General features: G+C 44.6%; 1 protein-coding gene across 3 annotated transcripts in view; it reads left to right on the top strand.

The window, feature by feature from the left end:
• The window catches only part of NKD1 (NKD inhibitor of WNT signaling pathway 1), a 119,092-nt gene that overhangs the window by 80,029 nt on the left and 22,573 nt on the right, over positions 1–16,490 (top strand). For all 3 annotated transcript variants that reach the window (XM_060276089.1, XM_035117054.2, XM_060276088.1), the window contains one exon: positions 12,149–12,243. In XM_060276089.1, coding sequence (XP_060132072.1) covers positions 12,149–12,243 — 95 coding nt within the window. The remainder of the gene's footprint in view (positions 1–12,148; positions 12,244–16,490) is intronic.

The raw sequence follows: 16,490 nt of genomic DNA, 5'->3' as shown, positions 1-16,490 counted from the left end.
AGCAATTTTGATGAAAAGGTTGATATGCTTATTCTATCGTCCTGGTAAGCTTCAGAACTCTTGTTATCATTGCCAATGTGGCAGAAACCCAGTTTTCTCCTTGAACATCTAAGTTAGACAAGAGACTGGTCGGAAATCAAAGCCTGCATTATTAATGGCATTACCTACGCGCATAGCCTTCATTTAAATAGTGTTGCGTAGGCTTTTCCTTAAGACTTTAAAAGTAAAATAAAACAAAACCCTAAAGGGACCACACCAAAAAAAAAAGACGAAATGAAAAGGCAAAAGAGAGAGAGAGAGACTGTGGAAACATAAATATGTAAAATTTGGGTTGTGCAAGAGGAGTGCTGTGTTGCTGCATCTGTAAATTGCAATTGCCAACCAAAAAAAGCAACCTTGGAAACGAGAACAATTTGGTATGTATTATTCTGGGTGGGTCTATCTGGAATTTGCCTTGCCGCCCCTGCCTTTTACCCCCTTGGTTCAGAGTAGGGCTATTAACCAGAGTAGGGCTATTAAGGAATTTCAGTGGGTGAAGCAGAACATTTGTTCCACACACAGAAAGTTGGCCACGATGGAAACAGGATGCTGGACTAGATGACTCGCTGGCCTGATCCAGCAAGCTCTTATGTTTGTATGTGAGTTGAAATCCAAAAAAAATTGGAGCAGGGATAACCATCATGGCATCTTCCACATGTGGTTGGGCTCCCAACTCCCATCAACCTCAGCCAGCATGGCCAATGGTTAAGGGTGGCGGGAGATGTAGTTCAACAGCATCTGGAGGGCACCACATTGGAAGGACTGTAGTTCGGAAGCTTCCAAGTACTATTTCCAGGTAGGGTTGGAGAGCTGCTGCCAGTAATCATAGACGATACTGAGCTTGATGGAGTGACTCTACTAGAAGGCAGTTATTCCTATGTTGTTGCCATTGTTTTCAGTTCTTACCCACCTTTCACCATAAGGGCCTAGAGCGGGTTACAACTTTAAAAAAACGCATTAAAAACAGTTCAAAACAAATTATAGCTACAGTGGTACCTCGACTTACAAAGGCGATCCGTTCCGCTGCACTCTTCGTAAGTCGAAACCTTTGGATGTCGAAGCGTTCATTTTGCGCATGCGCAGACCGCGCACGCCGGTCTCCTGGTGCTCCAACTGGCCACAAGAACAGGTGAGAATCTGTGGGCATACCTAGCATTAATTTGGAACCTTGCCTTTTAAAACAACCACCACCATGCTTTTGACACTTAGCAGTATAATATTTCATCATTAGTTCATTCTAGCCCAAACTTGCTAATTTTTTGAGAGAAGGTGTGTGTGTGCGCGCGCGTGCACATGGAGAGGGAGGGAGGGGGTGAGAAAGAAATCATTCTTCTTTGATCTCTGCAGAGATGGGAAAGGGCTGTTCTGTTGAGGCTTTTGGCTAACACAACAAACAGTGTTTAAAATTTAACTTTGCTTAATTAATTAGTAATTCTGTTTAATGCCGTCTGATCTTCATCCAAAAGGTATTCTGAAGCTTGAAAAAAGTGAACATCAAAGTAGGTTGGGTGAAGATGGTCAAGTAAGGCATTTAATCTGGCAGTTGCTGTTGATGAAACATATCAGCCAGGGCACTAATTGGGAAGAGAAAGGACTGTCTGGTATAAAATCATCAAACAATTTAGTGTAAGGAATTGAAGTTTGGTGCCTGAGCTTGTACTGAAGTGATATAATTGCTAACTAATAGCAGTTTAGAACTGCCATATGTTTTGGCAGCGTCTGTCAAAAAAAATTAAAAAAAAGAAAGGAGAAACTCTCTCTCTCTCTCTCTCTGTGTGTGTGTGTGTCATTGAGAGAGAGAGAGAGAGAGAGAGAGCGTTCTAAATGCAACAAATGAGATGCCCCTTACCAACAAACAGCCACTGCAAACAGAGATGAAGCCATTGGAATCGGTCTTCCAAAGTTATGGTAAATGCAAATACATTTTGGGCTCACTCTCCATGGCACTGCCATGAGAACACTTTGGTCAGCTAAGCAGGTTGGTATCAGTTGACACCTACTCTGCAAAGTTTTGTAGCCCTTGCCAACCGGAAGTGCCTAGTATTGCTGTTAAGATGGAGTTGTGTATCCTGCTGGGTTTTAGACACTCATTGGTCTAAACCAGGCACCCCCAAACTTCGGCCCTCCAGATGTTTTGGACTGCAATTCCCATCTTCCCCGACCACTGGTCCTGTTAGCTTGGGATAATGGGAGTTGTAGGCCAAAACATCTGGAGGGCCACAGTTTGGGGATGCCTGGTCTAAACCACTGTTGGTACACACACTGGCAGAGGAAGGAGATGCGGGGGGGGGGTGCAGTCTGCCCCAGGTATCATCCCTGAGGGGAGTGACATCACTGTGCCACCCCCTTGGGACACTCACCGCAGGTGGAGCCCCCTTGGGATGCTTGCTGCGGTACCCCCATGCTTGCTGTCCCACCCCCATGGGCGGCTCACCCTGCCCCCGGGTTCACAGCACATGCACCGCTCCGTGTGCTGGAGCAGCTAGCTCCGCCTCTGGTACACAACGCAGCAGCTGCAGAATGCTTGTGGGTACCAGGTATTCAGATCATATCACACCTATTCCACACTGGCTGCATTGGCCAGCTGTTATTCATTTCTTTTCCCAATTCAAGATGCTGGCTTTGTTCTTTGATTCTCTAAACCAGGGGTCAGCAAACTTTTTCAGCAGGGGGCCGGTCCACTGGCCATCAGATCTTGTGCGGGCCTGGACTATTTTTTTGGGGGGGGGGTGAACGAATTCCTGTACCCCACAAATAACCCAGAGATTCATTTTAAATTAAAGCACACATTCTACTCATGTAAAAACATGCTGATTCCCAGACCGTCTGCAGGCCGGATTTAGAAGGCGACTGGACCGGATCCGGCCCCCGGGCCTTAGTTTGCCTACCCATGCTCTAAACTAGTGGTACCAACCTGTTACACTCCAGATGTTGCTTAACCTCCATCATCCCTGACCATTGGTTATGCTGGCTGGGGCTGTTGGGAGTTGGAATCCAGCAACATCTGTTGGGTGCCATGTTGCCTACTCCTGCACTTAACGGTTATCTGAAGGGCCATTTGCACCCTTGTGGGCCTGCCTATGTGTGGTCCGCTGCAGGGGCGGGGGACTAAGTTCCATTCCAGAAGAGGCCAGAGGGGGCAGGTGTGTAGTCAAAACCTGGTTGCAGTAAAGATCCATTGGAGGAGCTTAGTCAGAGTCCTGTTACACAGGACAAGTGGCTCAGAGTGAGGGATGAGATCTGAGGCTAAGACCTGGTGGACAGAGATTGACTCTTGGGGTTCAGCTGGTGGAATGCTTGGGAGGGCTGGTATTGCAGTCCATATTGTGCCCTTGAGGGCAAAAAGTTCAATCTGCCAAGCTTGCAGTGGGAATAGTGTTGGTGGAACAGGTAGCCCTACTTTAATCTGCCAGCTATAAGTGCTTAGTCTCCATCCTTTGGTTCCTTCTTACAAATGCCCTGTGTTTCTGTTACCTTGGGGAAAATGGGCTTGCCAAGGTAATAATAATCATCATAATAATAATTTATTACGGTCAAAGACCAGTTGCCAATGTTTAGTCCTGGGCAGAAGAGAGCACTCACCATTTGTCTCTAACCTACTCCAGGCACGCTCATTTGGTTTTGCTAATGGAGGCTGATTTCTGTTTGGCTTGGGTGATTTCTACCTCCTTTTCCTGGTTGGTTTTTTTGGGGTGTGTGTGGGGGGGGGGTAGCAGAAGATAAGCATCTTGGGGGAATATGTTTCAGTCAGTGCAACCATGTGCTTAGCAGGGGGTGATGATACTTTTTCATTCATGTCTTAGAATTAAAACTTGAAAGTGAAATTTGAATTTGAAGATAATTGCCTGGTTACAGGACTCCATTAATTTGGACTCGTTGTTTCTTATGATCAGGGCTGTACAGCTTACATGGAATTTGTCTGCCTTATTTGTCCAGCTAGCCCAGAGGTTGCCGAAGAAACTATAATCCTGCATTCTGTTTTGTGCAGACATAATACTTAACCATGGTTCTTTCCTTAACCTATATTTGAGTACACACAGCAGCTGCTGTAGGTACTGTATGTGGGTGACTGTGCATACACATATCGCACCGAACCCAAAAGTAACTACGAAATATCAGGAAAAACAGGCAGGGTGGTTTGGGGGCAGGACAGCCTTACGGGGGCCCAGCCAACACGCATGGGGCTCTGGAACATAACCCCCGTGAGAATCGGTCGCTGCCTGTATTTTATTTAAAAACCTATATCAGGGATGGGAAACTTATAAAAAAATTTACTGCAAAAACAGAAGTTACTGGACTCCCATAATCCCTAAACATTCACCAGGCTGGCTGGAATTGATGAGTTGAAGTCCAACATCTGGAGGGCCTCATGTTTCCCATTCCTGACCTGTACCGTGGTTCTGTGAACCAGGATGTGGCACAGGGTTTTGAAGTGCATTTGCAAACTACTGTATTTTTCTGTGTATAAGACTAGATTTTTTTCCTTTAAAAAATGTCACAAATTAGGGGGTGTCTCCCCCCATTTTCTTAAATCTGAGTCCCCCAAAATAGGGTGTGTCTTATAGACGGAAAAATACGGTATATACATGGATTAATCAAAACTAAGATAGTGAGCAAAACATGGTATGGAAGTTGCCCTGACTCTCTGCTAGCAAAGTGACAATTAGATCTTGCAAGTATCTCAATGCTGGTGTCTCCTTATACAAGTGATCTAGGGACAGAGTTTATGTCAGCAAGCCAAACCATGGTTGAAGTGTGAGATGCTTTGGAATTTAACTAGGATCAAAGCAAGAAACCATGGTTGGCACTGGCCATGTCAAATCCTTGGTCTGCTGAAGCTAATTGAGGTTCTCTTTTGCTTTCTATCTTGCCCTGAAAATTTTGATTTGAATTCTTTTCATTCCTGGCTCTTCAAATGCTTAATTAGTGATTGTGCCAATTCTCCAACTGAACGTTTTCTTTCCAATGGCACAAAATCAAGACCCTGCTGGTAAACCACAAATGAGTCTGTGTAATGCTACCTGACAACATTCTTAATTTATTTATCTAAATTACTCTTTCTTTTTCTTTCTCTCTCTCCCCACCACCCTTACCGCAGTCTCTAAAGTTAGGAGAGAATAATAACTCTTGAACCCATAAAATGTTTCTTTCTTTCTTTTTTAACTTGATTATCTAAAAGATGATAAAATCACCCCACTGTTGCTTAATTCCAAAATGTTTAAATCCAGGCCATTCAAGAAAAATCTGACTGTTCTTCTGGAAAACATGTCTGTTTCGACTTTGATGTGTCTCCAGGAGAAAGAGTTCCAAGTTTGCTGGACAGCCACCAAGAAAGCCTTTATATCTCATTTTTTCTGTTCAAAATCGCCACCTGGATAGTATCGGCAAAGGGCTTGTTCATGGTTGATCTTAAAAGCTATTGATATAGCAGGAAATGGTTTTCAGGGCATGTATGGATAAGCTTTTCAGGACTTTTTAGAGCAGAGTATTTATTATTCCTTTTCTCCCAGGCCTATGGCTAATTAAACAATCCATGGCCTTTTAAACTTTGGGGAATGGAATTGTTTTTGTTTGTTACAATGTTGTGTATTTTTGTGTTTTTATATTGTAAACTGCCTTGTGATCCTCTGATGAAGGGCAGCATAGAATTATTATTATTATTATTATTATTATTATTATTATTATTATTATTATTATGTCATTGCTCAGTGCATTAATCAGCAGTCATTTCAGTGGTTGATTAAGTGTCCACCCTGTTTGATTTAGTTACAGGGCATCATTGTGTCTGTGGTCTTAAGAATGCAAAAAGCAAAAAAAAAGGTGGTTCATGTGCATGCATATTTTGTTTGAGAGAATGGCAGTGGTTTGTTGCAAAGTGTCATGAGCCCTGAGAAAATGTCTTTGTAAGGCTGGTAGGATGGGTAGGAGAAATGGGATGAGGTTATGGAAATGGATCTTGAAGAGTTTCCATGTTTTGAGAGTTGCTGGTTTGGATGCTGGGGAGGGGCCAAGTAAACTGTCAGGGCGAAGTCCTTCCCGTTGGATATCTCAAGAGTAGAGGAGGAGCCACCTGACGTGACTCCTACTCTTCCTCCCATCTTCAGATTGCTTCCCACCTCCAGGGAGGCGCCCATGGCAATATTGGACAGTGAGTTGACCAGCATGGGGACGCCAACTGCACAAATGACTATGCCTGCCCTGCTCTTCAAAAGGAGAGCTTGGGGGCATGTCACGTGTTGGGAATAACATCTTATCTGCCTAGCCATGTTCCTCAGTGCTGATATAACCACTGACTTGCGTACCTTGTAACCTGATCTGTGTTTGGTCTGTGCAGTGAATTCTGAAATAAAGCCTTTGGCAATAATCAAGCCGAGAGTGCGAGTATTGTGTCCACAACCGCGGGCCAGGGCACAAAAGGAGTCATGAGAATGCAGAAAGTGTGATGCAAAGAGTTTAAAATCTTACAAGAACGCATGCTATTTCTTCATGAACATGTACCATAGTTCATGGTGCATGGATAGAAAGCATGGTGGATTTTTGGAATTTTCAGATTGCCGAATATTCAGATTGAGGTTCAGAAGTGACAAGGCCGCAATATTCAAACCTACTGTCGTTCTCTCCCTGCACCCACTTCCAAGCATTTTGTCAGAAATCCCCGTTGCAATGGAATTCTTAAAGAGTCGGTGGTATTATTGCCTGCCTTTATTGGTTAAACAGCCTGAACACAGACTGCAGATTGACAGTAATGGATTCAGCACCCTTACACATATGCTTTTTGTTCTCTCTTGTTCTTTCTCACAAATAGATGTTATTAATTAACTGTCCTCGGCAAAAAGACATCTGTAAGTATACTTGTGCCAATTAGCTTTCTTTAATGCAGGAATAGTATTTCACAACGTTTGAAATGTAATAGTTTCCTCGCTTTGTTGTATTTCCAGTTTCAAATAGAAAAGGAACATTGTAGTGTGGCGTTCAAGGCACATATTTCCCAATTAATAACAAAAAGTCGGAGAAAAGGGACACTGTGAAGAAACAAATTCAATGTTTTTCAGAGACGCACTAATCATTTTGAATAAAAGTGAGAAGAAAGGGCCTTGTTTGGCAGTATTTGGGGGGGCAATGGGAAGGGGGGAGAGGGCGCTCAACTCAGGAGTTTCCTCTTACCTGTAGAGGTGGGGAACCTCAGGCCTGGGGGCTGAATGGTGCCCTCTATGCATATCTATCTGGCCCCTGGAACTTTCTTCAGGGCACACATCCCACTGGCCCTTTCTTTGCACCCTGAGTGTTTTTGCCTGGCTTGAAAATGCTTTTAAACCCTGACAATGTCTCTTGCTTGTATGGTGATGGTTGTATAGGAGATAGCCTATGGCACAAAGGTTAAATTTGCATGTTTTGCTCCACCCACTTTTGCCTCTGACACCGCCCACCACTGTCATAAAGCTTTCGGCACATTGCCCAGAAGGAAATGAAGCCCCTGTACTGCAAAAACGTTCCCCTCTGCTGTCTTTGCTTGCATAGGCTTCGATAACTTCGAGGAGCCCCAGTAGACATCCTAAACAGTGACTGGTGGAGGAGAGGTGCGCGCAAGCGGGTGCCAAATTCAGATGACTTATGCAAGCGGGTGCCAAATTCTTTGTTTAATCACTTCTCCTTCAAGCTGGCCATGGTGTATTTAAAGGTCAGCTTCACAATCCAAGGCTAGTTGCACAGGTTTATGCGCCTTGGGGTCTTGAGGTGTCTGTGGGCCCTTCAGAGCCTGCTGGTTCCATGTTAGATTCCCTAGCTCCAACACACAGGAATATTTCAGCCCTGAAAAGGCTGGTTTAAAATGTGCTAAGTGGTAATTAATATGCATTACTTGAAGCCCCTAGGAGATGGCAAGGATTATTTTACATAAAGCTCACTGCTGCTCAACACTCCATTGGGTAGGCTGCAAGGGCGTTGCAATAGGGGGCGGGGCGCCCCGGGCTCCACTCTGTGGGGGGCAGCACGGCATCCCCTCGCCACCTCCACCGACGGCTGCCGCTACCGATGTTTCTGGCCTCACCCCTCGCTTCTTCCTGGTGGGGCAGGGGCAAGGGGCAGGCCAGAGAGCAGCGCCAGCAGTGGCCGCTGACGCCACTTGCCGCTCCGCCTCCGCCTGAGTAGGAAGAAGCACAAAGCGCGCTATGGTTCGGCTTGCTGTACGCTTTGTGCTTCTTCCTACTCAGGTGGAACGGTGAGGGGCGTCAACGAGAAACGGAGCGGATTGCCAGCGCCGCCGCTCTAGCATCAGGATCCTCAGATCCGGGCGCTGGAGCACCGCCCCCCGGCAACCCACTCCATAGTGCGTCGCGTGCGTCGTGACGCACGACGGACCCCCTGCCCCGTGGCAGGGTGCTTTCGTGTTTGCTGCCCTGGGCAGCCAGAAAGCTAGCAACACTGCTGGTAGGCTGGGCTTGGACTGTCTGTCCATGCCAGAACTGGTGTTTCCATGTCCTAGGAAATGCAGGATGAGGCAGCACTGGCTTAGAGCTAGACTTGTCACCCAATGCCTCCTCTGCAGATGCAAGATCACTGACAGGAGGCGAAGGTGATGCCTGCATGGGAGAGGGCTGGTCAGAAGCATCAGGTGACACAAGAACAGGCCTTTTCCCTGACACCCTGCTTGGTCTATCCCTGCAACTCAGCTCTCTGCCCAGCATACTTCCTCTATCTACTCTTGAGGCTTCCCAGGCACAGAATGAGGTCCTATCCTAACCCACTAGGACCCTTTCCTATAAAGAAAGTGCTTGGGACTTTTTAGTTTAGAGGAAAGACGAGTAAGAAAGAAGACAGAGGTTTATACATGATAGAAGTTTCTAAAATAAAACATGGCATCGAGAAAGTGGAAAGAGAAAAGTTTCTCGCCCTTTCTCATAGCACTACGGTAGAACTCGTGGACTTCCAGTGAAGCTGAATGCTAGAAGATTCAGGACATATAAAAGAAAGGACTTCTTCATGCAGTGCAAAGTTAAACTGTTGAACTCACTTCCACAGGTGGTAGCGATGGCCCCTAACCTGGATGGCTTTAAAAGAGGATTCGAGAAATTTGTGGAGGATATTGATGGCTACTTGCCATGATGACTATGCTCAGCCTTCAGGGTCAGAGGCAGCAAATACTTCTGAATGCTGGTTGCTGGAAGCACTTGTGCTTGGGTGCTGCTTGCCCATTTCTCACCAGCATCTAGTTGGCCACTGTGAGAGTAGGATGCTGAACTAGATGGGCCATTGGCCTGATCTAGCAGGCTCTTATGTTCTCATGTTGTCCCTGAGATCTTGACGTCTCTGCAGGGCTCAAGACATATACAAATAAAGCTGGAAAAGCCTACTAACTACTCTTCCATGCTTCCTCACTTTAAAGTAGCTTGTGCTTCCCCTTGCAACTTTAAGGGAGACCATCTCAATGGTCTCTTCAAGTTGGGACCTGGCCTTGAGTTTGTGAAATTATGGCTTTCCGTAACTGCAGGGCCAAGGTCTTATGACCGACAGTGTCTCTTGGGTTGGGGTGGAGAGTTGGCATCTGAAGAGGAAGTCAATGGATATTTTTCAAGTAATGATACTGTCCATGGATCTTTTTCCAACGTCTCAGACACTGGAAACAGGAGCCTTTTAATGCTTTCCTCTTATTTAAGATAGCAGTCTAGTCTGGACAGATTTAATATTGTTGGCAAGATTCTTGGTGGAAGTTCTCATTGTGTGCAGCTGAACTCTGGCATGTAGCTCAACGGTGTTTCTGAGTTTATGGTTTTAACTCTCCCAGACAAGCATCCACGTTTTATTTAATAGCTGCTTTCAGTACATTTTTGTTCCATTTAGTGATCAGGGTTTCTGTCCAATTCGGTTTGTCTCAGTTTCACATTTTTCCATTCTTAAGTTCAGTTCTCCACATGTCTACATTTGTTTGTGATATTTTGTGATGTCCTCATGAAAATTCATTAGTGAATTTCATCTAACATACACATTTTTGTATGCCATTTTCCCTAATAGGCACAGTTTTGCAAAGCAATTTTCCCCATTTATAATGTGTTTTGGAATGTAATTTTCACTAACATGCACACACACAATGTACCCTAATATGTGAATTTTTGTACACATTATGTGTCTGAAGAGCAGCATTACAAAATTAGGGGAAGTGCACATTTCAAAGGTAAACTCCAGTAATAAAACATGAACTCTCATAGCTACAATTTCCAGTACAATGCCTCCAGCTACACCTAACTGGTGCCCGAACGAGGAACTGCCCAATTGTATACATTGGGGAATGTGGTAATATCGCACCCTGACCCTAATAAACAACTATGAATCCAACAGCTGTCCATGCTTATTGTATTCCCTTCTAGGCAAAGCGTGCCACAAGCTCAGGGAAACAATTCATGTAATCAGCAAAGTCCAGGTAGTTTTGTGGTTTCCAGTTCCTCCAGCTATCTTTGGGACAGGACCAAGGGGGCTTGCCATGCTGCGCCCCCCCCATCCCAAGTACATTAATTTGCACAGCAATTGGGTCAAGTCTCTGCTCACTGATCCAGTGTGCCCTTTTGGACTCTTTCATGTCCTATTTCTGCATGGGTAGGGAGGGACCAGTGAGGCGCATGTACCCCAGCCCTTTTTTCTGGCTTTTGACTCTTAAGGTGTATATTTTTAGAACCCAATTTATTTTTGTGTTTGTAAGTTGTTCAAGCTGTTCTTAATGATTGTGTTTTTTTTAATGTGGTAGCCCACCCTGAGACCTTAGGCTAAAGGGCAGGAAACAAACAAACAAAGTTATACATGGATATTTATGTGATTTTGTTTAAAACAAGATAGAAAGAGAGCGACTCTCCAATTGAAATTGGAGTGCTCAGTATGTTGAAATACAAAGGAGAGTTTTAAAGGCAACAGTCCCCTAGCAACCCGATCTCAGGTAAAATGAGCAGAAAACCTTTGCCTGCATTCAGTATTTTTTAAAAAAGTATTTCCAAGCCATTTATATGGTATGTTTTCCCTTCTCCATCCACCCTCCATATCTGCTCCCCGCCCCCATTTTAAGGATCTAATTCATTCCGGGACAGTTTTCACCTGCTAGGAAATGTTACTTCAATGTTTAATTTAATCTTTCCAAATATGCCGAAAGATTAAACTGTGATGTTTAAGAAACTGGGAGTATTTATTCTCCATCGGGTTTGTTCTCTGTGCCTCAATAAAGAATCTCTTTTTAAGATTGGCAGAAGCGCAAAAATTTGCCATCAGTCTGGCTTGTTGTTGTTGTTGGTTTTTTTATAAAAAAAATCAATTATAGGTTTGACAAATACTGTTGTATGAGTGAATTAATATTTTGCAGTGTCATAAAAGTTAATACTTTGTAGCAAATTTGGGGGGGGGAATGCAAATTCCACCTTTCCATTTTCAGACCTAGCCATGGCACAGTGTTACATAATGGTCCAGATTTAAAACTAACAACAGTTTACATTAAAACTACAGTGTGCAACCATAGTTAGAATTAGGTATACAGTCTGTGGTGCTTAGTTAGTATGATATCAGTGCTGATGTAACATGAAAAAAGAAGGGAGAACGAATATTGTCCTGTCAGAATGTTGTTCTGATCTCAAAGACCAGAAATGTTGATGCTGAACAAGATGCTGCACAGTGTGTGTGTGTGTGTGTGTGTGTGTGTGTGTGTGTATTTCTTAAAATGTATATACAACTTGTTTCTTTAAAAAACATAAACCTCAAAGCAGTTTACAAAAGGAAGGGATGTCTCAGTTCTTGAGACTTCATTTCTCCCTAATTAATCTGCTGTATTTTCTTTTTCTTTTTTTTTTGTTGGGTGTGTAAGTTCTTTGGTTCCTGCTTCATTGCCCAGAGGGCATTTTAATCGAAGATGATGCTGTACTGGTGGTGTATTTTGTTAGCATTCAAATCAAATTTTCAGACATTAAACCAATAACTCTGTAGACTCGACCTTCACATAAAACGATTTCTCCACATATTTGTGTACAAAATTAGTTGAGAACCGAGTTTTGAGTTGAAATCGCAGAATAATGAGGTGTCTCGATGTGACAAGTGACTAAAGGCAGCCTTCTGAATTTCTCTCTTCTCCCGCCTCCCCCAGTGGCTTTGCCTCCAGAGAAGACAGATGGAGTTTGCAGTGGCGATGAAAAGAAAGTGGAGAAGGAAACCAATGTCAAGAAGCAGCTAAAATTTGAGGTAAGGACATCATTCTTTCTCTCCCTAGGCACACTTACCACTCCAATGCCCTGAGATAAATAATGTCCATAACTAAAGCCTCTCCCTCTATGTCTTGATCAACCGTGATGGCAAGCGGCATAGGAAGGTGAAGGTGGCAATAACATATGGAGGCCCAAGGTTCTGGAAGGTAAAGCAAGGTCAGGACCTTGGAGGAGGACGAAAGTGATGGTGCAGGACCACAATTGGTGGTCTTGCAGCTGAGGATGAAGATAAAGCTGTTTCAGTGATGTCTTGGGGCCAGTATAGCCTGGACTAAGAAGTCAAGATGGAAGCCCCACCCATGGTATGTGGCACCTGACCATTTCAGTGGCATGCATACTGCCCATTGCCGGTGGCCCTCGAGTAGGGTGCAGGAAGGAAAATCTGTTGGAATTGGAAGGTCAGTGGGATAAGCCATGAGGGCTAAGGAAGCTTTGGAGCAGCCCAAGAGCTTGATGTGCTGGGAGATGGGGAATGTTGACATCTACCCCCAGGGATCAGAATGTGTGCCAGGACAACCCCACATATTGTGAACCATTTATCCCAAAAACTTAATGCTTCCTTCCTTTCATGTGCTATTTTGCTGTTCCTCTACTGGCCTGATTGCGTTTCTGTGCTGCATGTGGGCTCTTTTCTTTCTTCTTTTTAATTTTGTTTTCCTTTGTAGTCTACTATCTTCTCCCCCCCACCTTTTGTTATACACTTCCTAGTGGAAAAAAAACACTTGCAAAAAGTCTTTCATCTCTGGGCCCCCAGGGTGATCCAACCTTGACCTAGCCGCACTGGAAATCCATCTGATTAAGACAGGCGGTGAGGAGGAAAAGGTCTTGCCAGGAATGAGTCTGATGGCCTATTTCCTTGTAGACTTACAAGCAACATAAAACTGCCAGACATTGTTTGCCATTGGCAAGCTTTGCTCATGAAGACAGGGATTTAATAAACAGGAGCACCCAGATATGCCGTCATCCAGACTAATAGGCTGCCAGTCTCCATAGAGACAGTATACAGATTTTTTAAAAATTAAAATAAAAAATAGAGGACCATGCACCTAAATGTTGTTGAAACAGCACGTGTGTTATATCCAGGTTGATGGTGAACTGAGCACCATCAGTTTGTCAAGAAATTCATTCTTATGATCATAATTTATAGGTGCTCTGGGTAGTCTCCAGTTTTTGATTATTATTTTTAGGGAGCAGCTAGCAAATTTCAGTAGGACGCAAATTCTTCTAGGGAATTTTTTTAGATGGATCAAATGCTTGACTTCGGGGGGGGCATCAGATTTGGCACCCTTGTTGCCTCTGGGCCTGGTTACTGCTTCTTCAATGTGATTTCTACAAACCCCCTACTCCCCGGCTGCTGCTTTCACCTCCTTCCTTGAAGAGTTGCTTAGGTGATCCGAACTAATCAAGAATTGTGGAGTGAGTAGGATGATGTCATATTGTGTGGCCAGTCAGGTATGGCTGTGTGATGACATCACTAAGCACAAGTGAGGATAATGTAAAAGTAGGAGAGAAAAAAGTAGGAGATGATGATGATGATGATGATGATGATGATGATGGGCATGGCTAAACATGTCCCTGGAAAAATTGAGTAGTTTCAGCTCAGATATATATATATAATTATTCATTTACACGTATTTTTAATGGCCATCTTGAACTTTTTGAGTGCCAATGTGGAATTACAGCCAGTAAGACCCAGGCCGGAACATCATCAGTTCAGAGAGTCAGATACATAGTCCAGCTCAAGCAGATGCCCTGGTTCCAAAACAGCAGCTCTTTCTGACAATTTTTTCCAATTCAGACCAAGACAGAAACAACAGTTACACAATTTCAGACAGGTTCCTATTGGCTCCCCAGATCTCCTGGTCTAGCCAGGTGCTGTAGAGCAGGAAAGTTCAGGGCCAACACCTTTCTCTGCCAAGAGGTGTGGGGAGTAAAGTTCCTGGACATTGCAGCCAGATTCCCTGATTTCTTATTATCTTATTCAACATCTTTATCAATGACTTGGATGATGGGCTTGAGGGCATCCTGAGCAAGTTTGCAGATGACACCAAATTGGGAAGCGTGGCTAATACCCCAGAGGACAGGATCACACTTCAAAATGACCTTAACAGATTAGACAACTGGGCCAAAGCAAACAAGATGAATTTTAACAAGGAGAAATGTAAAGTACTACACTTGGGCAAAAACAGGATGGGAGACACATGGCTTGAGAGCAGTACACATGAAAAGGATCTAGGAGTCTTGGTAGACCACAAACTTGACATGAGTCAGCAGTGTGATGCAGCAGCTAAAAAAGCCATTGCAATTCTGGGCTGCATCAATAGGAGTATAGCATCTAGATCAAGGGAAGCAATAGTACCACTGTATTCTGCTCTGGTCAGACCTCACCTGGAGTACTGTGTCAAATTCTGGGCACCACAGTTCAAGAAGGATACTGACAAGCTGGAACGTGTCCAGAAGAGGGCAACCAAAATGGTCAAAGGCCTGGAAACGATGCCTTATGAGGAATGGCTTAGGGAGCTGGGTATGTTTAGCCTGGAGAAGAGAAGGTTAAGGGGTGATATGATAGCCATGTTCAAATATATAAAAGGAGAAAGGTTCAAATATATAAAAGGGAGAAAGGTTGTTTTCTGCTGCTCCAGAGAAGCGGACACGGAGCAATGGATTCAAACTACAAGAAAGAAGATTCCACCTAAACATTAGGAAGAACTTCCTGACAGTAAGAGCTGTTCGGCAGTGGAATTTGCTACCAAGGAGTGTGGTGGAATATCCTTCTTTGGAGGTCTTCAAGCAGAGGCTTGACGGGCATATGTCAAGAATGCTTTGATGGTGTTTCCTGCTCTGCAGGGGGTTGGACTGGATGGCCCTTGTGGTCTCTTCCAACTCTATGATTTGAATTCTGTGGTGCCTTATACTCCCATATGAACAAGGTAATGCCAGAAGGTTGTCTAGAACCAGGTAGAATTTTGCTACCTGGAACTCTGCTTTAGCCACAGGCACCCTGCAAAGCCAAGTGATCGGCACAAACCCCTGTTATTGAACAAAGGAAATAAGATGCATGTTCCAGCTGTTAACACGGAGTAGCACATCCTCACACACGCACAAAGGAAAGCTTGTGAGTTTTAGGCAGTGCAGGACAGAGAGAACTGTTCTTTACGTGGCAGAGGCCCAGGCACTGAGATATTCACAGGCACGTATCCACTTGTATTCCAAATCAAAGCTTCCGAATCGTGTAAGCTAAGGGGCTAAGAGGATGATAAACGTTTTTTCGTTTCATGACCGGGTACAAAAGAATCTGAAATGTGACTGTCGAGAAGGGAGAGGTCTAAATCTGAGGTGGTGGATGTGCCTTGGCTTTTAAAGGTTCCTGGGAATGTTTGTGTAATACGAAACTCAGTTTCCACTGTCAAGTTTGCAGGCGGGGGGTGGGGGGGTGGGACATTGGCAGCTTTCAGCCGGGGCTTGTTACAGCTAAGAGAAGACTGCCTTTGAACTCAGCAGGGGACGGGGGGCTTTACCGTTAACTGCTGTAGGGAATTGGTTTCAAGTCAGCAGATCAAGCAGGTATTTCTGAGCTCCCATCATGCCAGAGCTATTTGGAGCTGTTTATTTTACTTGCGTGCAACGACTTTTCTTTTAATTGCCCCCATGGCTTGTGTTGCGACTCTTGCTGACTCTGATCGAGGGAGCCTTGAAAGAAGGAAGGCGAGCATTTTACAGAAATTTGGGGAGGGGGGTTGTAAGCCAAGCAGACTATAATTTGCTCAATCTCCCTCTCTCCACCCCGCCACCGCTGCCAACCAGGAAGCCTGTGAACTGGGACAACTCTGTTTTAAATATAACCTGGCAAAGTGGACTTTGGCAAGTCACTATCAGTCAGCCTTTAGGTTCTTGAGGGCAATCTCTGAGGTAAACGCAATTTGACAGTGGATGCTGAGCCATTGAGAACATAAGAAGAGCCTGCAGGATCAGGTCAGTGGCCTACCTAAGTCTAGCATCCTGTTCTCACAGTGTCCAACCAGAGGCCTCTGTGAAAGTGACAAGTTGGATCCAAGCACAAGAGCACACCCTCTTCCTGTGGTTTCTATCAGAAGGTATTCCTCTCAGTGGAGGCAGAACATAGCCATTGTGGCTAGTAGCCATCAATAGCTTTATCCTCCATGATAAGGGAGTCGGTGGCGCTGTGGTCAAAACCGCTGAGCCTCTTGGGCTTGCCGATCGGAA

This window comes from Zootoca vivipara, chromosome 6, assembly GCF_963506605.1.
Source record: "Zootoca vivipara chromosome 6, rZooViv1.1, whole genome shotgun sequence".
NCBI classification, from domain to species: Eukaryota; Metazoa; Chordata; class Lepidosauria; order Squamata; family Lacertidae; genus Zootoca; species Zootoca vivipara.
The sequence above is the reverse complement of the archived record's forward strand: the minus strand, read 5'-3'. Positions and strand labels throughout refer to the sequence as shown.